Source organism: Brassica napus, chromosome A9, assembly GCF_020379485.1.
Source record: "Brassica napus cultivar Da-Ae chromosome A9, Da-Ae, whole genome shotgun sequence".
NCBI lineage: Eukaryota > Viridiplantae > Streptophyta > Magnoliopsida > Brassicales > Brassicaceae > Brassica > Brassica napus.
This window is the reverse complement of record NC_063442.1, coordinates 36,158,700-36,185,758: the sequence shown is the minus strand read 5'-3', so window position 1 is coordinate 36,185,758 and position 27,059 is coordinate 36,158,700. Positions and strand designations below refer to the sequence as shown.

Below are 27,059 nucleotides of genomic sequence, written 5' to 3'. Positions count from 1 at the left end.
TAGACTTTTCAACGCATGGAAACAAACCGACAAAACAAAACAAAGCTGAACATCTTTGCTACGACAACTAATCAACTGTTCACTGGATTCGATGGTGATGAAGTTGAAGAAGAATCTAAGTTCTGGTTCTTTCAGGAAAAAGAATGAAAAAGGCATAAACAAGGAAAGTAGGTGCTGGGAGAATGGAGCATCTTTGCTAAAAGAACTCATCGTTGATTATAACGGTAAAACCATTCCTACCAATAACTTTGATTCCACTTGTTCTGTCGCCTAAGAAGGATTCTACATATGGTACAAAGGTGTTATCGAAGATAGATCTTACATGATCAAAAGGTGCTCAGAGTATTAAGTTACAGATTACAGAGTAGGAGAGGTTTACAAAGACATAGAAGTAACTGATCTTGTGATGAAGAATGACATTACGAGTGCTCAAAGATTGGAGATAGAAGCTTGTGTTTTAGTTGCACTGAGATGTTGCGAGGAGAGGGATGAAGACAGACCGAAGATGATCCAGGTAGCTAAATAACTCAAGCGGGTTGAGACCTCAGTTTTTAAGAGATCCTCTGTTCTTATATAGCCACTACACAACTTTTGTTTTATTTAAAAAAAAATACATTAAATTGTTACATTTCAGCATGGACTATACATAGCCAATTAAACAATCCTTGTATTATCATTAAGTATGGAAACTCAGGTGTTAGAAACAAAGTTTGAAATACACGAAGATAAAGAACAATATTTGTTACTAATACTGCATAATAGATAGACAAAGAGTGTTTTTGAGTCTCACCAGAGAAGTTTGCAGCTTCAGGGCTGTTTCTCTATATGCTGAGTTCCTTTGCAACATCTATCATGCGAGGCTTGTCTTCTCCTGGTCTTAATCCAACACATCTCAAAGCAAGTTCAACAAATACTTCCATTTGCACTCTTGAATGATCAGGAACGTTGTCATCCACGCTGTTTAACATGAATGGGTCTATCAGTTTGGTGAACAATCCTTGCCCCAAGAACTCCTCAACATAATATATTCGGGCTCAACATGTGACGTCCCGCAAACTATGTCAATTACACATGACTCTCCCTCTGGAATGGGTATGCTGAGGCTGAAAGAAGAGAGCTTAGCAGTCCAATTCTCGTCCAAGAAAATATTATTAAGCTTTAAGTCCCTATGGATTATAATCCTAGGGAACTGAGTATGAAGATACGTCACAGCATCTGCAATCTCACGGGCTATCTTCAATCTCACGTTCCAAGCCAATGGCTTGATGCCTTCCCCTGCATGCATATCAGTGAGAGCACCATTTTCAGGATACTCACACACGAGAACCGGGGTAGGAAACTCTAGACATAACGGAGCGGAAGTACCGTTTTAAGTAACCGATAACACGATGATCCTATTTAGTCTGCGAATGCCTAAGATCAAAGTCTTCTTGTGATCGTTGAGAACACCTATGTTCTAGCCGATTGCAAGGATAAGAGATGTTTGTAAAACAAAGCTCTAAGTTTTATAAAATATTAATCAAGTTGTGTCTCCTACAAATCAAGAGATCACTATATATAATAAGATGAAAACTCCTAAGTCCTTAGGGATTAGAATCTAATCTTTTATCCTTAAGCCTTAATCGTAATCTTTTAAGGAAATCTAAAGTTTATCTAAAATAAAAAGGAAACCCAAAACATAATAGAATAAGGATGTATGCTACATCAGGTCCCCTCCCGTACGAAAGATTCGTCCACGAATCCGGACAGGAGATCATCATCTGGCTCGTACTTGAACAGGTGCTTGACGTTAAAGACATCGGCGGTGTGAATGTGTTGAGGTAATGCAAGGCGATAAGCATTCGGGTTTATCTTCTCAATGACCTCGACAGGACCAATTTTCCGAGGCTTCAATTTGTTATACTGGCCAACCGGAAACCGTTCCTTAGTAAGAACTGCCCAAACCATATCCCCAACCTGAAAATGAACTTCGGGTCGATGTTTATCAGCTGCGCGCTTGTATTTGATTGCAGTCCCGTGTAAGTTGTCTTGCGCACGAACATGAATCTTGGTGATTTCGTCGATAAGCTCTACAGCACGCCCATGGAACTCGCCGGACTGAGGAAGAGTTGTTAAAGACAAAGGCCCCCTGGGAACCACGCCATAAACTACCTGGAAAGGGCTGAAACCGAGACTCCTGTTATTGGCATGGTTGTGAGCGAACTCGGCCTGGCATAAAACCGATTCCCAAGATCGCAGGTTCTCGCCCACCAAACACCGTAACATATTTCCCAAGCTTCGATTAGTGACCTCCGTCTGGCCATCAGTCTGTGGGTGGTAAGCGGAGCTCATATCTAAACTTGTCTTGAATAGCTTCCAAAGGGAACGCCAAAAATGGCTAATGAACCTCGAATCGCGGTCGGAAACAATAGAAACAGGTAGGCCGTGCAGGCGATATATCTCTCTAAAGAAGAGCTGAGCAACTTGAACGGCATCTGTAGTCTTTCGGCAAGGAATAAAGTGTGCCATTTTGGAGAAACGATCAACCACGACAAAGATAGAATCGTTCCCACGCTGAGTTCGGGGTAGACCGAGCACGAAATCCATACTGATGTCACTCCAGGGTTGTGTAGGGATAGGTAAAAGTAAATATAAGCCAGCGTTGGTGGCGTTGCCTTTTTCCTGTTGACAAGTAACACAACGAGCGAGAAACCGTTCTACATCGCGGCGTAATGTAGGCCAAAAGTACGACTCTGTAACTAGCTTGAGGGTCCGGTCCCTACCTACGTGACCTTCGCTATGGAGCTCTTTAATAATCTGTAGGCGAAGGCTACACTCGGGAACACATATGTGATTGTTCTTGAAGATGAAACTGTCCACCAGTGAGTAATCTGATCGAACCGCATGAGTAAGGTCCAACCAAATCGATCCAAAAAAAGGATCTGTAGCATACAGCGTAGCAAAAATCTCGAACCCTGGCACCGAAACAGAAAGAGTGGAGACCAAGGCATGACGCCGACTCAAAGCATCAGCAACTTTATTAAGCTTCCCGGATTGGTGTTTGATAACGAATGTAAATTGTTGGAGGTAAGCCGTCCAAGATGCATGCCGGGACGAGATCTTGTCTTGCGTACCAAGATATTTTAAAGCCACATGATCAGTAAACAAAACGAACTCCTTGTGTGCAAGATAGTGACGCCAATGCTTGATAGCTTGGACGATAGCGTAGAACTCAATATCATAAGTACTGTAACGTACACGGGATCCTGCCAATTTCTCGCTATAGTAAGCGATAGGACGCCCATGTTGACTCAAAACAGCACCGACCCCGAGTTTAGAAGCATCACAATGTAATTCAAATGGTGCGTCAAAGTCAGGAAGAATTAAAATAGGGGATGTTGTGAGTTTTTGTTTGATGATGGTGAATGCCTCAGCTGCCTCCGATGACCAGTGAAACGTAGTGTTCTTCATGCAGTCCGTAATTGGAGACATTATGGCACTAAAATTATGAACAAACCGACGATAGAAAGAGGCAAGTCCGTGAAAGCTGCGGACCTCAGAGATTGTTGTTGGTGTCGGCCAAGAGGCGACGGCGTCGACCTTGTGAGGATCGACTCGTAACCCATCTTTCGAGACAACATAGCCGAGAAACAAAACTTCCGAAGCTCCAAACTCACACTTCTGTTTTGCAATGAAAAGCTTCTCTTTGCGCAAGGCCACTAAAACATCTCGAAGGTGTTGGAGATGTTCCTCCAAAGTCGTACTAAATATAAGGATATCATCGAAGTAGACGACCACAAAACGTCCAATGAACGGGCGCAGGGCCTGATTCATTACTCGAATGAACGTGCTTGGAGCGTTGGATAACCCAAATGGCATGACTAACCATTCAAAAAGACCTTCGCGAGTTTTGAAAGCAGTTTTCCACTCGTCTCCGGGTCGAATTCGAATCTGGTGGTAACCACTTTTAAGATCCAATTTGGTGAAGATAGAAGCCTTTCCTATTTGATCTAATAGATCATCCAGGCGAGGGATCGGGAAACTATACCGAGTCGTAATTTTGTTGATAGCCCGACTATCCACACACATTCGCCATGTCCGGTCCTTTTTGGGAATGAGTAAGGCGGGAACTGCGCAAGGACTCATACTTTCCCGCACATAACCTTTCTGTAATAAGTCTTCAACTTGCCGCCTCAGTTCCTCGTGTTCTTCTGGACTCATCCGGTAATGGGCCCTATTTGGTAACGATGTATTAGGTACGAGGTCGATATGGTGCTGTATATCTCGAAGGGGGGGTAGTCCTGCCGGCAGTTCTTCGGGAAACAAATCCTCAAACTCCTTTAGTAATGGTGCGAATGCTGGCGGACAAGGTAGTGGCGTTGATGGAGCAGGCGTAGTGGTGACGAGGGCGAACACCGGATTACACGTACGAAGTTCTTCCTCAAATTGAGATTTGGAGATAATCAGCAAATTTTGCTTAGATGACGTTTGCTTTATGCTGTCGCTGGGTGTGTGTTGTGGTCACTAAATCCATGGTTCAACCAGAGTCTCACCAAACCGTCCAAACCGGCCATCTAGGAGGTACCAGCGACCGAGGTTCAGTCCAAGGCGTATATCTCTACAACCAGAAGTAATTTCAACATGAAACCAATTTTATTGGATTCTACACTCCAGAAGCAGTCCAGCCCAATTGGAATCGAGCCAAAGTATTCACGGAGCAAGAAGTTATGACTTTTACAATTCAGAAGTTTCCCAACCCGACCATCTGCGAGTACCCGACTTTAGAAGGAGATTCCAGCCCAAGGAAGGAGCGGCCTGAACCAAAGCCCATCATAGGATTCAAGAGGAATCTCTCATCTTTCCATAAAGCCCAATATCAGGAGAAATGGCCACGGAATTATGAAGTTATGATCCAATCTCCAAAACCGGCCAAACCAGTTCTACACTTGCCTCAATTGGAAGCTAACCGGTTCAATCAGCTTCAAACCAGACATTGGCGACCAGGAGATCATTTCAACCAATCAGGAGATATTCTAGGCATCCAGGAGGAGTTCTACGAGTTCATACCATGCACCAGCAACCATTGGATCAGGAGGATCCTCATTTACTTCAACTTGCCTTATTTGGAGTCTCAAGCATTAAAACTCCAACAGCTCTTTTTCCTTCAGTCTATGCACGACATCAGCACCTTCCAGACCATTAAGAAGATTCCCAGGAAGCTCACTTACCCCCTCAAACCGTCCAGATACAAGGAGGACACCATCTACATTCATTTGGCAAAGATTCTCATCATTAAGCCTCCAACGGCTAGTTTTCATGGAGCCATCAATTCCTTTGCTTCCAAGTTTATTATTTCGATTTTTATTTCTTTCTTTATGTCATTTTATGACTGTTAGAAAGTCCTTGGTCGAGCCTATAAAGCTCTAGTCTTTGTTTCATTGTAAAACCCATCTTTGAAAGTATTATGAATTATTCAGTTTTTCTAGTTTTGTCAAAACTATTGTTCTAAGTCTTTTGAGTGTGTGAGAAACAACTCTGGAGCAAATTGACTTATCAAAGCCTCCTTTCACAGAGCTTTGTGGCGTCCATCATCCCATCTCCATCCATTAATCGATCTTGAGAGTGATACACATCCAGCAAGACCGGTTCCATCTTCATTCATCTCCCATCCATTGATCCTTGTTGAGAGTGATACACATCCAGCAACAAAGATCCCATCTCCATCAATCTATCCCTTTTCTATTTGTTTTTATTCATATTATCATTTTGATTCATATTCATATTTGTTTCTGTTTGCATTATAAAACTCTAAAAACTCATAAAAATCGGTTCTCTTGTTTTCAGGTTGAAACCTTGGTTCCACCATTCTATCCATTCGTGGGTTACCCCCCCCCTGTGCCTACAACATTTTGGTATCAGAGCTGAAGCTCCTGAATCAGGTCACTCTATCCTTGCATCATTCATATTTGTTTGCATTTGTTTTCATTTAAAAAAAAAAAACAGTTTTTGCATTGTTATTGTTGTTCTTAAGAAAAGAAAACTAAAGAAGAAGGAGTTGTCTAGTTTGATCCACGAAATTATTTTGAAATACTTGTCTAGTTGTTTGCATTCATTCCCCTAGCTCCACTTGCCATATTTAGATTTTGTGCATTCATTTAAAAAAAAAAATCTGCATTTCCATATTTGTTTCTGGCATAAGAAAATTCAAAAAAAAAATAAGTGTTAGTTTTCTTTCCATATTTTCTTTTCACTTGTGTTAATTGTCATTCCATATTGATTCATTTCGTTTTTGCATTGAGAAAACCAAAAGAAAAATTATTTTAGCATAGTTTATTTCATTTCGGTTCATAATTGCAATTTTTTCGGTTTAATTTTAATTAGCTTGCATTTTTGGTTCTTATTTTGATTCGACCAGGATTTTTCCATACCTTCACTTGATCTTTGAGAGTGTTTTCAGGAAGCCATGGTAGGAAAAACACACGGCCAAAGTCAGATGGCCAAACAGAACCAACAGTTGACAGCTTTGCAAGAGATCAATGATCGGATTGCTCAGTTGAGGAAAAGAAACAATGCACGAGTCCAACGTCCACAGCAAGGAGAAAGGAGATTTGGAGATGCACCAGAGGCTGTCTATGTCGAGCCCAAGCCACCAGATCCTTCAAGGATCAATCAACATCCAACTTCTCAAACCCATACTCATCATGTTGCTAATTCTCGGTTTGATCATAAATCTTTTGCTGATAAAATTGAACTCTTTACATTTTCAGGAGGAAGAAGCTACCTATTTTGGGAGAGGAACCTTGATGAATGGTTTCACTACAACAACATTCTGAAAGAAGAGAGACTATCTTATGCCATTGATCAACTAAGAGGTAATGCCTTTAAATGGTGGGTACAAGAAGAAGATGATAGATGGTTTTACAAGGAGCCAGCTATCAAAACGTGGAGAGATCTTAAGGAAGTCATGAGGGATGAATTTTCACCAGAACTCACAAGTTCTAAGATCCGAAAGATATACCCAAGGAGGTATCTAACTCATGTTTCCAAAGAAAATCCAGAACCTGTTATTGTCCAAGTAAAGGCTAAGGTAAGTCCTATACTTGATAAATCAGTTAATGAATCATCTACCACTGGTATGAGTCACTTGTCTTTGTCCAAGGATGATAAGACAGGTCCTGAAGTCAAGAAAGAAACGATCTCAAAGTCCTTGTTGGATTTAAAAGTTGTTCATGATTTAAGTCCAAGGAATGATGAGATTTCAAACCCAAAGAAAGAAGAGGCATCAAGCCAAGGTAAGTCTTCTAAATTTAAAGATTTAAAAGATCAGACATGTTCTAGATGCCATAAAAGAGGACACTTTGCTGTAGTTTGCCCTACTAAGAAAGCATTGATAGAAACATCACTAGAAGAGAAAACAGAATTATCTATGAAAAGTGATAGTTTTATTCAATCTGATTTATTGGTTCCAAATTCTTGTGTAATGCACTTGTCTTTGTCAAAGGATGATGTAACAGGAACTAAGGAGCATGAATTCAAAGGAGAGGAGCCACCAGGCGCCACACCTGTGATGGACCAGAAGATGGTTCAAGACACAATGCAGTCCATGTTGCTTAAAGAAGCAAAACCGGTCATAAAAGTATCCCACCAAGGTAAGTTTCAAACACCACCTTTGGATACTAGTACTGACGTGTGTGTTCTTGGTACAGGTAGAACAAATGAAAGCTATAAGCTTATTGTAGTTCCAAAGAAAGAACCAGACCCTAAGCTCAGCCATGAACCCACTTCTAAGTGGAAACCGAAATCTGAACAATCCATTGTTCAAGTTCCAAAACCTATGGTAAGATTCCTTTTAGATAAGCATGTTCTTAATATTTCAATGACAGATATAATGCACTTGCTTTTTGTCCAGAATGTTGAGAATTTTTCAGGTTGTAAAGAAGAAAGCTTCAAGGAAATCCCACCAGATTATCTTATGTTGCTAGGAGGATCAACTCCAAAGATGATCAGAAACGTGGCCACCAAAAATTTGAAGGACCATCCACTCCAGAAGATAAGAAATGACCATGTCCAGAGCAGAGGCGTAATCCATTCCTATTTTCTCAAAGGAGAACCACCTGATACAAATTCCATTCCCAAACCGAAACAGTTCCAAGGTAAGGTTTTAGAATCTCAAAAGAGGATGAAAGCTGACTTGCTCTATCTTGGTGCAGGTTACATAGTTTCGAGGTCGAAACCTTTTCAAGAGGGAGGGGATGTTGTGGTCACTAAATCCATGGTTCAACCAGAGTCTCACCAAACCGTCCAAACCGGCCATCTAGGAGGTACCAGCGACCGAGGTTCAGTCCAAGGCGTATATCTCTACAACCAGAAGGAATTTCAACATGAAACCAATTTTATTGGATTCTACACTCCAGAAGCAGTCCAGCCCAATTGGAATCGAGCCAAAGTATTCACGGAGCAAGAAGTTATGACTTTTACAATTCAGAAGTTTCCCAACCCGACCATCTGCGAGTACCCGACTTTAGAAGGAGATTCCAGCCCAAGGAAGGAGCGGCCTGAACCAAAGCCCATCATAGGATTCAAGAGGAATCTCTCATCTTTCCATAAAGCCCAATATCAGGAGAAATGGCCACGGAATTATGAAGTTATGATCCAATCTCCAAAACCGGCCAAACCAGTTCTACACTTGCCTCAATTGGAAGCTAACCGGTTCAATCAGCTTCAAACCAGACATTGGCGACCAGGAGATCATTTCAACCAATCAGGAGATATTCTAGGCATCCAGGAGGAGTTCTACGAGTTCATACCATGCACCAGCAACCATTGGATCAGGAGGATCCTCATTTACTTCAACTTGCCTTATTTGGAGTCTCAAGCATTAAAACTCCAACAGCTCTTTTTCCTTCAGTCTATGCACGACATCAGCACCTTCCAGACCATTAAGAAGATTCCCAGGAAGCTCACTTACCCCCTCAAACCGTCCAGATACAAGGAGGACACCATCTACATTCATTTGGCAAAGATTCTCATCATTAAGCCTCCAACGGCTAGTTTTCATGGAGCCATCAATTCCTTTGCTTCCAAGTTTATTATTTCGATTTTTATTTCTTTCTTTATGTCATTTTATGACTGTTAGAAAGTCCTTGGTCGAGCCTATAAAGCTCTAGTCTTTGTTTCATTGTAAAACCCATCTTTGAAAGTATTATGAATTATTCAGTTTTTCTAGTTTTGTCAAAACTATTGTTCTAAGTCTTTTGAGTGTGTGAGAAACAACTCTGGAGCAACTTGACTTATCAAAGCCTCCTTTCACAGAGCTTTGTGGCGTCCATCATCCCATCTCCATCCATTAATCGATCTTGAGAGTGATACACATCCAGCAAGACCGGTTCCATCTTCATTCATCTCCCATCCATTGATCCTTGTTGAGAGTGATACACATCCAGCAACAAAGATCCCATCTCCATCAATCTATCCCTTTTCTATTTGTTTTTATTCATATTATCATTTTGATTCATATTCATATTTGTTTCTGTTTGCATTATAAAACTCTATAAACTCATAAAAATCGGTTCTCTTGTTTTCAGGTTGAAACCTTGGTTCCACCATTCTATCCATTCGTGGGTTACCCCCCCCCTGTGCCTACAACAGTGTGTTGCTTGTTTCCGGTGCTGGTAGCAGAGTAATCTTACGTCCCTCAAACATGAATGAATGTGTATTCGTTTTACCATTGTGTATCACTTCCCTATCGTATTGCCAAGGACGTCCTAAGATGATATGAGAAACGTCCATCGGGGCTATGTCACAATAGAAAGTGTCTTTGTAGAAGGAGCCGATAGAGAACATCAATAGAGTTCGTTTTGAGACAAAAACTTCTGCATCTGTCTGCATCCAAAGGAGACGATAAGGGTGAGGGTGGTTTTCGGTTGTTAGTGCCAGTTTACGTACTGCTTCTTCAGAAACGACGTTCGCAGAGCACCCTGAATCCACAACAAAACGACAAATTTTGCCCTTGACCGTGCACGTTGAACTGAATAGTGACGTTCTTTGCCAAGCCTCTGTTGTTTTAGGAGCAAAGCAATTTCGCCTAATCATTAGAAGTGTTCCCGTGTCACCAAGAACTTGCTCTTCTTCTACGTTATCGTCCTCTGTATCATATAGAGGGTCATCGTTGCCATCTTTGTCGCAAGCTAGTAATCCACGACGTCCAGGGTTGTTTGGACAGTTCGTCTGGATATGGCCTCGTTCACCACACGTAAAACAACGGAGAGCATTAGGTCTAGATGGTCTTGCCTCTGCTGCTGCCGTGGTGGGTTGTGATCCTGTTGCTGCTGATGTCGTATCACGTCCCGCGGATGACTTGGTGTCGTCAGCAGTGACTGTGTTGCGTGATTTTCCCGTCCATTGATTGTTGTTTTGACGTGTCTGTTGTTCGAGTAAGACGGCTCTCTGTCGTGCTTCTGAAACAGAACAAGGATCAAACTGATGGAGCATGTTTTGTAATTGAGGTCGTAAACCTGCAATAAAACGAGCCACCAACTGGTCCTCTGAATCGTGGATATCGATTCGTGTAAGCAACTGATAGAACTCGTTTGCATAGTCCTCAACGGAACGTGCTCCTTGGCGGATGTTATGGAACTTTTGAAACAAGAGTCGCTCAAAATTATATGGGATAAAGGTTTTCCGCATATGTTTTTTAAGCTTGTCCCATGATGTTATCTTTTCTTTCCCACGACGTGTCCGTGATGTTTTGAGTTGCTGCCACCATGATGCAGCGTGGCCGCGAAAACGAGTTGTCACAAGGGGTACCCTCTTCTGTTCAGGGACGTCTTTGAATTCTATAAATTCATCGACAGCCACGAACCAATCGAGTAGCTCTTCAGGTTTTGATCCCCCGTTGAATTCTGGTATTTCAACTTTAATACCCATCGTCCAACGAGTGTCGTCGTTGTTTCTGTTTTGCCTATCGGGTCGTTGCTGATGGTGATGATGCTCGTCGCCGAATGGATTCTCGTCGTCGTCGTCTTGTTCATCAAACAATGGATTGTTGTTGCGTTGTTGACGCTGGCGTGGAGCTACGGGAGCGGCGTGTGCTGCGTTGGCGGCAAAGGCGGCTTGTACTCCGGCCTGAACTCCGGCTTGAATTGCTTCAGCCATCGTCCGTCGCATATTGTCTTGAAAATTTTCCTGAAAGTCTTCCAGGAATTGTTGCATCTGTGTCCACTCGTTTGGGCGAGGAGCCATTGAAACCGAAGATCGATAATCACGAATAAAATCGTAATTTAAAGGTCTCTGATACCAACTAACGGAGCGGAAGTACCGTTTTAAGTAACCGATAACACGATGATCCTATTTAGTCTGCGAATGCCTAAGATCAAAGTCTTCTTGTGATCGTTGAGAACACCTATGTTCTAGCCGATTGCAAGGATAAGAGATGTTTGTAAAACAAAGCTCTAAGTTTTATAAAATATTAATCAAGTTGTGTCTCCTACAAATCAAGAGATCACTATATATAATAAGATGAAAACTCCTAAGTCCTTAGGGATTAGAATCTAATCTTTTATCCTTAAGCCTTAATCGTAATCTTTTAAGGAAATCTAAAGTTTATCTAAAATAAAAAGGAAACCCAAAACATAATAGAATAAGGATGTATGCTACATCAAGACAACACCCTAATCAGGACTGACCCTAATAGCTTGAGAACATTCTTGTGGCTACTCATCATCGATGAGACTGCTATGTCACGGTATATATTGTCAGGGATCACCGTTAAGCATTCTTCATTGTACTTCTTGATCAGCACGGTTCTGTTTTCTATCGTACCTTTGTACCACACGAATCTGTGCTGGGAATATGAATCATTATCCGCGGGTCCCGCTACATTTGATCCGCTGCGGGGCGGATGCGGGTCGAGTAATTTGAAAAATTTGGTTCGCGGGTGCGGGTTGAGTGATTTTTATGCGGGGCGGGTGGGGGTAAGCCAAAATTTAGTGCGGGTACCCGCCAACCCGCAAAAACTAAAAAAAAGATTTTTTTTTAAAAATATTATTTTTAAATAGAAATTTTTTAAAAAATAATTTAATTTTAATTATAAATAGATTAATATTTATTATTTTTAATAAAAATTATTTAAAATATTAAATTTTACTGTAATTTTAATAAAAAATATTTAAAATATTAAATTTTTTATTGTTATTTTTAATAAAAAATATTTAAATTAATAATTTTTAATATTATTAATATTATCCGCGGATCTAGCGGATCACCCGCGGGTTTAAGCGAGGCGGGTGCGGATTTCATATTTTCTTCTTGCGGGTCAAGCGGGTCAAATTTTTTGAGTAAAAAAAATCAGTTCCCCCGCGGGTTGGCGGATCAAGCGGGGCGAGTTTGATCCGCAACGCAGCTCTATCTGTCTACACAGATTGCGTTGCTCATGTTGAAGTTGTCTGTAGCTTGAATGATTTGGCGGGAAGAAAACGTACGGATAGGATTGTATTTACCTCCTGAAGATGCTATGAGTTCCTCCAGAAATAAGCTCCCGTTCTTCTGGAGATTGATCTCCTTTTGTTTCTTCTTCTCCTTCTTCCTACTTGACAAACACAACATAATTTAACCCAGAAAGATCTTCTTGTGAAGGAAGGGACACTAAAAAGAAAAAAGGAAATTAAGAGAGAAGCCAAAAGCAAGTCAAGTCAAGTCAACTTGAGTTGGTTCAGGTTTATCTGTAGGACCATCATTAATGGTTTTTGGTCATAGAAGATGGCCTACAAGGTTATAATGTTTTGTGAATATACAGAGAAAAGACTTTTCAACTGGTTGACAATTTTAGTAGTCCATTGCCTTGGAACTGTATAAAATTTGAAGATGGGGAAGGAGAACACAAATGTTATAACTGATAACAAAACTTACATTGGCACTATAATGTAAGTTCTAGTATCAGCAATGTTCTGTTTCTTGATGTATAGCCGCCAGGCCGGTCCTGTGGGCAGACTCACGAAACATTTGCATGGACCCCCACTTTGTGGGGTTCCCATTTTTAAATTTTATTTAATATGTTTATATATATATATATATATTAATATATATAAATGTGTATTTCAAAAGTAAACAAAATTAATTATAGAAATGATAACAAAATATTAAATTAGTTGTACAGTATTATAATTAAAATAAATAGACTCTTATCTTAATGTCAATTAAATTTATATTTTTAAGACTTTAAATTTTTTTGTTACAATAACTATACTACTTTGAACTAGTATAGATTCGTAATCCAAATCGGTGGTATATAATCAACATAATATAGAGTATTTTTTTAATTTAATAGATTATTTATTTAAAAACAACAATATTGTTGTAATAAAAAAATAAAATTTATAATTATTTTTAGTTCAAATAGGGCTTCCGAAGGATCGGCTCAGATTGCCGCCTAAGTCAGACAGGTCATACTCATATACATAAACTATCTTAGGAAACAAAAAAAAGATACCACTTTCACTCAACAGAAAAATGTATTAAGAATCCAAAAAGTTAATGATACCATTGAGGTAGAAGTAGGCTCAATTTTTTCAAATAAGACCACTTGATGTACAAAGGTTTTTTGATGAATAAACTTAGCATTTATTCAAAAAAAAAAAAAAGAGAAGCTATATCGCATATACAACACATAAAACTAGCAGACATATACGCATCTGAGCCTCATTTAGACTTCTGTTGATTGTGGAATTTTGATCTAAATATTGGTACACCAGTAAAATACCACATTTTTTTGCGGGGGAGAAGTCAAGTCAACATTGTAGAGTCGTCTAAAAGCCTATGTTTATAAACTGTATTCCTCTGTTTTCAAATGTCTCTAGTATTTCAGTTGATGTGTAACAGAAGACCTACATTTTCAGTTTGGCCTTAATGACGGAACTATGAATCTGCTTCCTGTGTCAGCTGCGTTTTCCTGCAAGTGGGTCTTCTTTAAATTGTTCTTATTATTATTATTTTTTTGAACATCTAGAATGATATTAACCAAGGAATGATAAGTCACAACAAACCAAGGCAATGCCTTCTACCACACGGTAGTAAAATTTAAAAATGAGAGCAGACAACATTCTACATAAGAGTCAAGAGTCGCTCTATCCTTTTCTCGTGCAAGCCGATCATGAAGCCAGGAGGGACCTCCCAAAGCTAAGTAGGATTGAAATCTTCCATCTCTCAACAGACTTCTCGCTATATCACGGGCAATCCCATTCACTGCAGTTTTCTCTCCTTCAAAAGCCACGATTACAAACTTCTCTTTTAGCTTCATCACTTGTTGCAGTAGATCTCTGTATCGAGGCCATTGGAGGGGTGCTTTAATAGCTTCCAAAACCTCATTGTAGTCTGATGCAATGATTACTTTTGTGGCTCCTATATCACTTAGACTTGTCAGAGTCCAGATCACACACCGTATCTCCGCTACCATTCGATTGGGTGCGTGAATGATTGCATCCCTTGCATGGTGAGACACGTTCCCAGCCTGATCTCTTGCTATCCAAGCTATCTCACTATGTAAGGCTGCATTCCTCCAGTTAGCATGAATATTGCATTTGATCACTCCCTCCTCCGGCGGTAACCATCTATCACAGTTTTGCAAACTGGGTCTCTCCACAATATCTCGTGGTGGAGCAGTGTTCAGCACAAACCATTGTTCCACTTCGTCCATCATGTCTCTAAGTACTCTCTCTTGGGAAACCTGTGTCTCAGCATACATAATAGAGTTCCTGTTCTTTCATATCAGCCACAATACCCAAGGAATAGAGCCTACTAAGGTATGCGGTCTGCTCTTATCCTCCATTAGATCAAAAGCAAATGACAAGGTATCTTCAAGAGAGCGTTGCAGGGACGCAATAGGGAGATCAATTCCTACATCAGACCATGTACGAGTAGCTGTTGGACACTGAAACAAGACGTGGTTGATGGTTTCTGGTCCACCTTGGCATAGTTTGCAAGTAATATCCACGCCGAGACCTCTGGAGTTGAGGGTTCAGCAACCGCTAGCGCACCAGACACTGCTCTCCACATAAACATTCGAATCTTTGGTAATGTAGGAATTTTTCATATTCTTTTCTTCAATGTATTACGGATCTGTTCCTCTTCTGACACTGGCCCCATCGACGGCGCCTTTGCTCTAACTATCATCTCATAACCAGTTTTGACTGTGTAAGCCCCATGTCTTGAATAAGCCCACATATAGCAATCGTCAACTTCCCCTGGCATTCTGGCAACATTTGCTGGATTCTGCGGACCTCATCCGGAGGGAAAAGCTCTGTGAGTTTCTCATTATTCCATGCTCCTGAGTTGTCAACTAACGATGAAACCTTCAGGAAGACATCAATGAGCATTTGACGATTAAACGGCCGCCGAGGCACCTTGTCCATAATCCACTTCTCTCCCCAAACTGATGTCGCTCTCCCGTTACCAATGGACTTGATAAGTCCCCTTCACAAGGAACTCACACCCAAACAATATACTTCCCCAAGCATATGAAAACCTATAACCCTTACTACACTTCAAGAAATCCTTGTTAGCATAGTATCTACCTCTGTAGACTTGCGCTAGAAGGCTCTGAGGTTCGTTTAGGAGCTTCCAAGCTTGTTTAGCCAGCAAAGCTTGGTTAAATTCCTCAAATTCCTTCGGCATACAGAGCTTTGGCCAAGACACCCAGTGAATCTTTTTCTTATCACTGCATTCATTCCACCAAAAAGCCGACATTGCACTCATGATTTTTTGGTAGTGATGTTTCGTCAATCTGAAGCAAGACATGACGTATACAGAAAGAGCCATATCAATTGATTTTAGGAGTACTTCCTTTCCTCCAAGAGAAAGCGTTTTGACATACCAAGTTTCTTATTATTATTTTGGGTAAGACAATTGTTAGTCTAAAAAATTGTATAAGTGGTGAGAAGTGTTTACCGAATCAATTTCTTTTATTGCCCTAATGGGAATTCTCAATCAAATAATAAAAAACTGGTCGATAAAATAGACTTGGCTATGTTCAAAAAAAATAAATAAATAGACTTGGCTTGGCTTTTACATGAAAAAGAAGAACACAGCTAGGGTCAACCATGTATCTGCAGAGTTTGCAATCTAAGGCATAATCACTCGACGATGGGATTCTGGCGGAGTAAGAAGGAGAATAGCAAAGTGGAGACGAGCAATGTGAGTAATTGTTTCCTCAAGAACGGAAGCATGTTTCTTCAGCAACTCATCGCTGACTGCAACGGCATTTCAAACCCTATCAGAATGTTCACTTCCGATCAAATCTCCAAGGTCAACGATCACTTCGACCCCAACTCTTCTATAGTTGAAGATACCGATACATACTTCACCTGGTACAAGGGCGAAATCGAAGGCAGGCCTTGCGCGATCAAGAGATATACAGAGCGATTGTATGTAGAAGAAGAGATGGCTTACAACGACATTGTCTTGTCAGCTAGGGTAAGTAATCACAGTGGTTTCCTCAAACTCATAGGTTGTTGTCTCCAATTTCCTCGTCCAGTGTTGGTGTTTGAAAACCTAGGCTATACAGTTTTGAACGAGAGAGGAACTGTTGGCTACGAGAGCGAGCCGTTGTTGCCGTGGAACTTACGCTTGAAGATTGCGAAAGAGATTGCGATTGCTATAACTTATCTTCACACGGCTTTCTCTAGAATCATTATACATAGAGATATAAAGGCAACAAATGTTTTCTTGGATAAGAATGGGACGGCCAAGCTCACTGATTTCTTTCTTGCTGTATCACTTACCGAGGGCAAATCGTCGCTTGAAGATACGGTGATGGGAACTGCCGGATACCTAGATCCAAATTATTGCACGACCAACGTAGTGACAGAATACTCAGATGTGTTCAGCTTTGGAGTCCTTATGTTGGTTCTTCTGACGGGAAAACAACCATATAAACCAGGTTATCATGATTGGAAGTTTCTTGAATATGTGAAAGATCTGCAGGAGAGAGGAGAACCTGTTGAATTCGGGGGTGATTCGAACGACATGAAGCCTGTTCAGATGAAAATGTTTCTCGAGCTGGCACTGAGATGCTGCGAGAAGAATAAGGAAAACAGGCCAAAGATGCTCTTGGTGGCAAAAGAGATTAAGCTAATAGAAACAGGATCATTCTATTGTTCTGAGATGCCTGAAAATGGAAGCATGTCCCATCAGCAACTCATCGCCGCTGACATATCAACCCTGTCCTAATCTTGTCTTCCAATCAAATCTCAAAGTCCACGAGTCACCTCGACCCCAAGTGTTATCTCAGTCCTTACATGATTGTCACAAGCTTTGTCTTTACTATCCTTTTATCTCTTACTTTGTCATCGTGTCATTTCCTTAAAACTGGTCTTCTGTAACCGGTTTGTACTTTGGTTTTCCGTTTGTATTTGTACGCTCAAACAGTATGTAATGCAAGGCCCCTTGTCGGCCAGAAAATAAGTAATCCTCCTTTCCTCTCTCTTTCTCTGGCTTTCCCTTCTTCTTAGTCTTCTTCTGACCATGCTCTCTTTGGTCATCTCCGATCCTTCTTTACTTTCTTTTCAGCTTCATGTTAACACTGCTATCAGAGCTTGACGATCATGGAGACCACACAACATACAACTTCTGAGATCAGCAAACAAGCCAAGGCAAACCAAGAATCAAGCCCAACACACCGAAATCCTTAGCAACGATCTGCATTCAGAGTTGGTACTCAAGGAAACGTTCCTAAAATACTTCTCCTATGGACCTCCTCAGACTCTCTCCTCCAGTCCCCTTGGCTGGATCTTCAGTAATATTTTTTTTTTCGTTGTGGTTAAGTGTCTGAAGATGAGAGAATGGGATGGCTGTCTTGGTGCTTTCAGGGAGATGCACTCTTTTGGTACACGAAGGAATTGGCTGGTGGTGAATTTAGAAAAGCGACATTTGGTGGCTCGGATATCCTCAGACAAGCAGTGAAGCCAACGACAAAATTGATGAGACAAATCTTTGGGAGACTCAGAAAGGGCCAGGAAGTTTCAATATAATATCCAAATACATGACATTGTTCTGTAATACACCAATTTTATCGTTTGCTGATTGATACATAAACATTGAACGGTTTGCTTGAAAACGTGGCATGATCAGGTCCTGTGTGGTGGTGGTGTTTTCGCCCACACTCCTCCTCTAAAGCCGACATCTTCGATCGGGAAACTCTCTAGCTCCGGACACCAGTTTGCGTGCACTGTCCTAAGGTACGGCATTGACCGTTGAAGCTCTTCCCAATCTATGTCTAGTTCCGACAAGGAATGAAACATCAAAGCTTCGATTCTCCAGCGAGTGTTAGTCTCGGTTTTCCAGAAATTTTGATGCATTTTGGCCAAATTACCTGAGCATATCGACATGTACCTCAACATCGGAAGCGTGCTAGGACTCAACCACGATGGACTAGACTTTCCAGGATAGAATTCTAGAGAGAGTTCGTGGAGCTGGCGTGGAGGAGTGAGCGCATCTATTTTGTTTATGAGATCATCTCCAAAGCTACCGAAGTAGTTGATGGAGATTAACATAAGCTTGGATAGATTTATCAAAGAGTCAAGCTCATCTTCTCCTATCTGGTCGCCACAAGTCAGAGAAAGACCAAGTTTCCTGAGGTTTGTGAGGCTTCTGACTTCACTGAGCTTGCTCCCATTGCTTGACATGGACGGCTTAAACCCCAACAGCACTTCGAGGTTCCCGAGACTTCCGATTCCCTTGGGGAAGTACTCAAGCGATCCACAGTTTGTCATGTCGAGTACAAGAAGTTTCTTGAACAAGACAATGCAAGGTTGAAGCTGTTTCAGACTCTGACAGTAGCTCGCGTCTAGAATCTGAAGATTCTGGAGTTCTTCCATGGAACGAGGGAGATGGGTCAGTGGATGCGTGTTGCTCATGCTAAGACACGCCAGGTGCTTAAGGCTCGCAATCTCATCCAAAATATCAGACAGAGGAGCATCAAATATGGATTTTGAGATATCAAAAACTCGCAGATACTTGCAGTCGGTGAACTTCTTAGCTAGGTCTGAGTTAAGCTCGTTCACTTCACCTGTCTTGGTCGTTGACACTAGGCCTCTTAGTTTATGGTTAACTCTGATCTGCTTGTTGTTTCCACTAATCCCAAGGTGACGACAGTCGAGGCCTTCAGGGTCAGAGAAAGAATCATTCTTTGCTATCTCGATAACCAAATCACGAATCATGTCATGAATCTTGCAAGTAAGGATGGTTCCACTATAGGTTTTGTCAACAACTTCAACTAGACACCTGTTGGTGAGCCCTGAAAAGCAGTCTTCTCCTGATACGGTTGAAGATTTACCGTTTCTCAACATGACAAACCCTTCCCCGATCCATCCATGTAGGAGTTGCTGTTTCGGTATAACACAGTCTTCTGGATAGAGTGAAAGCGTGAGAAAGCATGATTTGAGGTGAGAAGGGAGTTCGTCATAGCTCAGCTGAAGAGAAGACATCACATTCTCGGTTACAGAATTGTTTTCCCTCAGTTCATCTTGTAAAGACTCTTCGATTCTTCTCCATTCATGATAGACATGGTCTTTGCACAGAAGTAAACCACCAACAGCTTTGATCATCAGAGGCAAGCCTTTGCATTTGGTTACAATCTCCTTGCCGATATCCTCAAGCTCAGGAGGCTCACAAACACCACTATTTGCTGCAAACGCCACTTTACAAAACAGCAGCCAGCTGTTGTCGCCACTAAGGAGCTCTGGACGGTGAGTCTTGTCTTCTCTCGCCTGAACCTTTCTAGCGACTAACTCTGATCTTGTGGTCACGATAACGCTGCCACATTGTCCTCTAGGCAGTCCTTGGCAGATCTTGTCCCACCAACTCAAGTCCTTGTCCCATACATCGTCCATCACAATCAAGTACCGTTTCCCCGTAAGATACTGATAGATCTTCCTCAGCAAAGTTCCAGGATCGTCTCCAACACTGGCGTCACCCAAGTTCCTCAATATGCTTCTCATGATCTGTTCTTCGGTAAATTTTTGGGTCACAGTGACCCATATCCTTTTTTCGAAACGTTTCTCGATCTCCTTGTCATTGAACACTTCTTGAGCAATAGTGGTTTTACCTAACCCTCCCATTCCTACAAAGGCCACCGTCAGCAACTCGCTCTCTTTCGTATTAAAAAGCCACTCTTTGATCTTTCGTTTGTCTTCTTCCAAGCCAACCACTTGACTGTGATCATACACCGTAGAGCTCCAACGATCAGTTCCATCATCTCTTCCCACATTACTCGGCGCTCTGAGCTCGAAATAAGACCCGACCTTAGTCTTTATGGCTGATATCTCCTCGTTGATCTCTTTGAGACGTTTGCTTTTCTTGTACTGCTGGGGAACTCTAGCAGGACTGAACCGTGAAAGCCACGCCCTTGAAGACCTTTTCTCGTTGTTATTATCCTCGAGCTGACAGTCCATGATTATGTCCTCAGCTTCGTAAACCAGTTCTCGCAAGTCTGACACGAGTTTGCGCATCAGTTCGTCCGTCCTCTTTCGCCTCTCTGCGTCTTTGAGAAAGATCTGCATATACTTCAAGTCATTTTGCAAACCTTTCAATTCTTTGCCGTATTCGGACACAACTCGGCCTTTTTCTTCAAGGATGTTGAAGACTTTCTCCAGACACACACTCACCACAGCGTCCACCATTTTCTGCAACTCAAGAAAGATATCTAGTTGCTACAATAGTTTCAATCAAACGCTATAGAAGCACTAACCCAAGATAAAGATTTTTTTCAGACTAATCGAAATGGATCTAACCAAAGTAACCAATCTTTTATGGTAAGATAGCACTTACAAGAGAGGGACGGAGTGTGAGCAGATAAGGATATGAAGCTTGTGGTCTTTGGATATTTGCTTTGGAAGTTTTTACAATTATTAGTCATTTTTTAATGAAAAGTATTTGCACTCTCGGTAGAAGCATTATAGTGTATTTAGCTATATACACATTTTCACATTAGAGAAATTTTCATAGATATACATTTTTACCTTATTTTCACAAAAGTAATTTTTCAAAGAAGAAAATCAAAATATACTTTACTTTTTATAAATATGTATTTATACCCTTATGATTAACTAATTTAGAATTTAGGGATTATAGTTAATGGGTAGGGTTTAGGGGATGAATTTAAAAAAAAAACTCAAAAGAATATATTAAAGTTTTCAAAATAAAAAAAATTATTTTGATCATTTTATTATTTAAAAATACTTTTGTGATAAAATTTTAAAAAATACTATTCGAGAGAACAGTCCTTTCTATTATTCCCCACATATTTCTAATATACAATGACTATGATGTCTCTATTACCTACATTTTGTATATATATGCAAAAGTATTTGGGAGAAAGTGAAAATATTATATTATTTACTCTTCCTTTTTTTTCATCTATCTCCTCTTATCTCAACTTGTTTTCATTTTTAGAAGCTTCAATTTTCTGCAAATCTAAAAGAGAATTTTTTTAGGATATACCTAAAAATTTTTTATCACAAATATAGACCTTAAAAATAAAAATAACTAAAATAGACTTAAATATTTTATCAAAAGAAGCAAATATACACTTATACACTTAAGGTTAATTAATCTAGACATTAGATTTTAGAGTTAAGGGGTGGAGTTTAGGGTTTAGAGTTTAAGGTTAAAGTTTAGGATTTAGGGTTTAGGATTTAGAGTTTAGGGCTTAAGGTTTAGAGTTGGGAACTGGAATTTTGGGGATATGATTTTAAATTTTAAAAACTAAAAAAATTTAAAATTTTCTAAATAAAAAATACTATTTTGGTTATTTTAGTTTTGAAGTTTATTTTTGTGACAAAAATTTTAAAATGTCTATTTAAAAGAATTGTCCAATCTGAAATCTCTATTATCTCTACCATCGGTTCATCATCATCTCACATTCCTCAGTGCCACCTCCTATCTCCGTTTCCCTTCCCATATGACCCGATCAATTTCCTTTTTTTTACAAAATTTTCTTCAACCCCAAATGATTGTTGGCACCGGAGGACATGTTGTTGATGTAAGATGTCTTCCCTGAAGTAGTCGATGACGTAGTTGTTGAAGCAGACGTCATGTTGAGTCGTGAAGACCATGTGGAGTCAAGATGCTGAGCTGGAGTCGTGTAGACTTTGATAGCAAGATAATATCTTAAAAATATGAAAAGAGGAATAAACTTGAAGAACAATTTTATGACTTAAAAAAGATGAATAAGTGCATTCCAAAAAAATGAAAGTTGCACTTAATGTTATGGAAGATGTCCATATTGTGGATTCCTTGGAAACTAGAGTTTCGGGAATGTGGAGAATAATATAAGATAGCTATTGTTGGGGACAAATACTCAGGTATTGAATTCCTCCGGTTCCCAGGCAGGACATCGGCCTCTGGATCCCCGCTGGAAGGAACCCCAGTTCCCAGGATCCCCGCTAGAAGGAACCCCGGTTCCCCGCTATGGAGTTTTCCGGGCCCGGTCCCAGGATCGTCCCCTTCCTCCGGAAAATGGAAAAATTCTATATTTCCGAATATGGAAGAGTTTAACTTACTCCAACCGACTAAGGTCTGCCTTAGGAAGACTATATAAAGGGAACACAAACCCTAAAGCAAGGAATCGACACTTCGAGACTTAGAGATTAGAGCTAGGCGGCTAGAACTAGGGTTCTTACTCAAAACTGTTATAGTTCCAGCTCTTTGATCTAATAAAACGTCTTTTTCTACTTTCTTACTTGCAAATCAATACAAATACTAGTCTTGTCCATCGTTCCGTGGTACTCACAAAGATCCTACACAAAAATCCCCTAACAGTTTGGCGCTAGAAGAAGGGGAGTAATCTAAACTACGTGATAATGGCGGTGGACGAGCATGACAAGCTACCCGAAGCTACCCAAGAGAGAAGCCGAACTCCAGAGGCAAATCGACGATCTGCAAGGTCAAGTAACCGGGTTGCATCGAACTCAGGAAGAGACCAATCCCGAGCTTCCCTCGGCTTAAATTAAGATTTTTATTTCGACCTACATCTTCTTAAGAAAGCTATAAAACTATGAGACCATAAGATCATAATTACATATCAAAAATTCTACATAATAAAGTAAAGTAAGAATGTGAACTTTTGTTCTCTCTTAATCTACGTTGTATTTTTGAACCATAAACATAAATTAACTTACCAAAAATACATTAAAAACACACAAAATCCAAATAAGAACAACATAAATAAAAAGTAAATAAAAACTAAAGTTCAATGATAATTTTGAAGAAATTAAAAAAAAAAACAAAAACGAATTGAGATAATGACAATATTTCATTGGTTTACTTGATCAATATATACATTGACTTATCTTAATATTTCCTAAGTTTACTTTTAATAAAAGAAACAATAGATAATGATAGTTTTATTATTAAAGTTAATTTATGGTTAATTATATAATGATAAATTTAATTATTCATTAAAAATATATTTAATTTTAGCCGTTTTAGAAACTAAACCATTAACGACATGTTCATAACATGATTAAATAGGCAATTCTCTAAATTTAATATCAAAGCATATTTTTCTTATACATTAAACAGCAATAAAATATACACGTGAAATAACTACTGGAGTAATTCAGAATACCTAATTCATAATTCCAAATTCCATGTAACAAAACCGATTTGCTCCAAGTATTTCAGACTCAAAGAAAGAAGAAAAACATAGAACTCCAACTATAAAAATAAATATCAAAAGTACATAAATATAGATGTCAAAAACTATAATCAAGACAACTCGGAATGAATGAGAAAAGTGAAACTATAGAGTTTAAAACATCTTACATCATATGAAAATCAGAATTGGTCCCAACTTTTTTAAAATAATTATAATTGTAATTCCAATTAGAAAGTTTGAAATAGTTATGTTATTTAAATCAATAAATTAATGATTTAAGCTAAACTAATAAAAATCTAGTGAAAGTTAAAATGATTATAATCATAATTCCAATTAGAAATTTTGAAATATTTATATTATTTAAATTAATAAATTAATTAGAAAACAAAATATTTATATTATTTAAATTAATAAATTGATGATTTAATCTAAAACTAATAAAAACATGAAAAATAAACAAAATTACTTAAAATCATGGAGAATGTGACAAATCAGCAAAATCATTTCATAAATAATAGTATAGATCATGGAGAATATGACAAATCAGCAAAATCACTTCATAAATAATAGTATATATATATATATTTTTTTTCTTTTCTTGACAAATTGTAGGCGAATAATGGGTTTACAGGAGACACTCCTACCTCTCGCTTCCAACGATGTATGATCATTCCATTAAAATAGAATAATAGAGTCGCAAGAGACACGTATATCCCTCTAAACCGCAAGAATTCTTTTTTTTTTTAACACGATAACCGCAGGAATTCGTTTCAATCTTTTTATTCATATAGATGTCGAAGAGAGAGAGAATGGAATCAGAAACACACATACTTTTACCTTCCAAACTTGCATGAGAAATCCAATCTAATGTATACCAAGCCCCAAGACAAGCAAATTAAGCTCAATTAGGTTGGAGATCAGCTTTGGTTCCTTCAAATATTCTAAGCAAGTTCGAGTAATTGGAATGTGATCCACTTTGGTATCTCTAATACACTATGCAGTCAATAAATCTAAGAGTGGTGCTAGAGAGTGGTTATATAATAAGTGAAATTGAAAAATTTCATTATCGCCTTCTTGACTCAATAAAAACTTTTGAAAAACATTTTACAAGACTCATAAATAAACTAAATATCTGTAAATATCTCTCCAGACTTAATTTACACTGTCCCCAGTGTATATCAAGTCAAATTTGGTGAAAATATAAATAAAAAAAAAAATACACAATTTAACAAGGAAGAACGATATACCTACATGCTGGTGTTGATTGTCCACCGACACAACAAAGTGTGTCAATTTATTCTGGTGTAATACTATCGAGCGATGTCGACCAGGTCTCATCGTTCGATAGGCTGAGCAATCGTCTCCTCGGTTCTTTTTTTTGTAAACCTGCAATAAATTAAATACAAAAATCAGTAATAAATTCAAAATAAAACTAAGTAAAATTTACATAATAGTAGGTTGCCTCCCACTCAATACTTTTTTATAGTCATTTAGTTTGACTATGGAGGTAGGTTGGCTAGTATGGAGATGAGTGACTACTTGTTGGAATACAAATGTCTAAAAACCATGTACCAACAAAGCTTATTATGGCTCCATCTCCTCTGGTCATCTGGTTTATCATTATTTAAAATATAGAATTTTCCAAACATAAAAATGAAGAGTATTTTTGGAGATACTCTTAAATCAAATCGTTGAAACGGAATAGGCCCGTTTTAGATAAGATTTGAAATTTTCTTAATCAATAAATTTAAAATTTTATAAAAAATAACTGAATTATTAAACAAAAATAATAATAAAATGTTATTTTAGTATTTAACAGAATTAATAATATTTTAATATTTAGTGAAATTTGATGAATAATAATACACTAAATTTAGTTTAATATTTTGTTTGTCATCAAATACAAACTCATATTGACTCTGCGAACCAAGCTGGTAACACTGCATCCATGTGAACGACGAAAGACGGTTGTTTTTTGGCACTGCGTGCTAGACTGTCTGCCCTAGAGTTCTCCGTTCTAGGTACGTGAATGATCTTTGTGTTTCTGAAACTTCCCATCAAAAGTTTTATGTCTTCTAACTACACTTCAAATGCCGACCATTCTTCTGGTTCTGAAACCATCTTCACCAATTGAGAACAATCCGTTGCAAACATGACTTGAAACTGATGCAAATTCTTCATACACTCCATTGCCCATATTAAAGCCTCTATCTCTGCATGAAGAGGTGATAGAGATGCCAGAACATTTTGTGTCCCCATTAGACCATCAAAACCCTCTAGGGTACTATACCAACCTTGTCATGAATAAAGATCTTTATCCTTCCACGACCCATCTGTAAAACACCATCTCCCTTGAATAGATTGTACAGTCCTCACTTTTATTGGTTGTGTTCCTCGATGTGCATTTAAGAGTTGTGCTTCCGCCCAAAGTATTGACTCTGTTTCTGCTATTCTTAGTGTTTCACTTGGCTCAACATCGATATTACTAAATACCTTATTATTTCTCCCCTTCCAGATATACCATAAAATCCATGCAAATTGATGATCGTCCATTTCTGGGCGTACCCTCCAGAAGAGATGATCCATATTTGTAAAGAGAGAACCAGTAGGAAAGTTATCCGGATGTGATGGTATCTTTGAGAGAGTCCAAATCTGACACGCTGGTGGGCATTCAAAGAACACATGATTTATGGATTCCTCGGGAGCTCCACAACGATCACAAGATATCTCCCCTTGCATCCCTCTCGCCTTCAAATTTTTCTTGACCGCTATGCATCATGAGATCAGTTCCCATAAGAAGTGTGATGTTAGGAGTTTTCAAGGCTCCTAAGACAAATGTTGTAGTATAAATGATTGTCGAACCAGTTCTGAGGGATATCAAAGCACCGAGAATGCAAGTACTCACTTAATCTAAGTGCAACCAATGATTTAGATGGGTTTTAAGCTATGACTAAAACTAAAAAGCAATAACAGAATGATACTTTCTTGACTAAGGGAAAAGAGAACTCATGGGCATAGGGATTAGACCTTGGGTGATCAAGTATCGAACTAAGGATGGCAAATGATCAATCAAACTATCGACCTTAAGCCTAGACACAATTCTAAGCAAGCTCTATGTCTAGATGAATGCTCATTTGCTAACATATCTCAAACATCAAATGTCTTTGGTTGAATAATATGAAAGCAATCATTACTAACAAGTCTATTAGCTATCTTAGCACCTTTAACAACAAATGTCTTTGGCAAAGTATACTAAAAGCCTAGGAGAGTTGTCTCGGGCATTTCATCGAACACCTTTCGGGTGAGAAATGCCTAAGGATCAACAACTGAGTGGCCAACTCAGAAGATGCATTATGATTACTCTACTAGCAAGGAAATATGAATGATCTACACTAAAACATCCTAGCTCTAACCTAATCACCCTTAATCTCCC

At 39.2% G+C, this 27,059-nt stretch overlaps 4 protein-coding genes across 4 annotated transcripts; 2 read left to right on the top strand and 2 right to left on the bottom strand.

Annotated features, from left to right (window-relative positions):
- The first annotated feature begins 4,156 nt into the window (after window positions 1-4,156).
- On the top strand, window positions 4,157-5,828 carry LOC125578202. Its single transcript, XM_048740541.1, has 2 exons — window positions 4,157-5,313; window positions 5,824-5,828. The coding sequence occupies exons 1-2, from the start codon at window positions 4,707-4,709 to the stop codon at window positions 5,826-5,828; spliced, it is 612 nt and encodes a 203-aa protein (XP_048596498.1). The 5' UTR covers window positions 4,157-4,706.
- Window positions 5,829-9,618: 3,790 nt separating this feature from the next.
- On the bottom strand, window positions 9,619-11,133 carry LOC125578201. Its single transcript, XM_048740540.1, has one exon. It carries the CDS (start codon window positions 11,131-11,133, stop codon window positions 9,619-9,621), a length of 1,515 nt encoding a protein of 504 aa, XP_048596497.1.
- Window positions 11,134-15,626: 4,493 nt separating this feature from the next.
- LOC125578470 (serine/threonine-protein kinase ZRK1-like) lies at window positions 15,627-17,788 on the top strand. The gene has a single exon (XM_048741234.1). It carries the CDS (start codon window positions 16,114-16,116, stop codon window positions 17,197-17,199), a length of 1,086 nt encoding a protein of 361 aa, XP_048597191.1. The 5' UTR covers window positions 15,627-16,113; the 3' UTR covers window positions 17,200-17,788.
- Window positions 17,789-17,977: 189 nt separating this feature from the next.
- Window positions 17,978-20,923, bottom strand: LOC125578468 (disease resistance RPP13-like protein 4). The gene is made up of 2 exons (XM_048741231.1): window positions 20,797-20,923; window positions 17,978-20,651 (listed from the first exon to the last, which is right to left on the bottom strand). Exon 2 carries the CDS (start codon window positions 20,646-20,648, stop codon window positions 18,096-18,098), a length of 2,553 nt encoding a protein of 850 aa, XP_048597188.1. The 5' UTR covers window positions 20,649-20,651; window positions 20,797-20,923; the 3' UTR covers window positions 17,978-18,095.
- Window positions 20,924-27,059: the final 6,136 nt, after the last annotated feature.

Coding starts and splice junctions, on each gene's coding strand:
- LOC125578202 (XM_048740541.1), top strand. CDS start 4,707: ATGACTTTTACAATTCAGAAGTTTCCCAACCCGACCATCTGCGAGTAC.
- LOC125578201 (XM_048740540.1), bottom strand. CDS start 11,133: ATGGCTGAAGCAATTCAAGCCGGAGTTCAGGCCGGAGTACAAGCCGCC.
- LOC125578470 (XM_048741234.1), top strand. CDS start 16,114: ATGGGATTCTGGCGGAGTAAGAAGGAGAATAGCAAAGTGGAGACGAGC.
- LOC125578468 (XM_048741231.1), bottom strand. CDS start 20,648: ATGGTGGACGCTGTGGTGAGTGTGTGTCTGGAGAAAGTCTTCAACATC.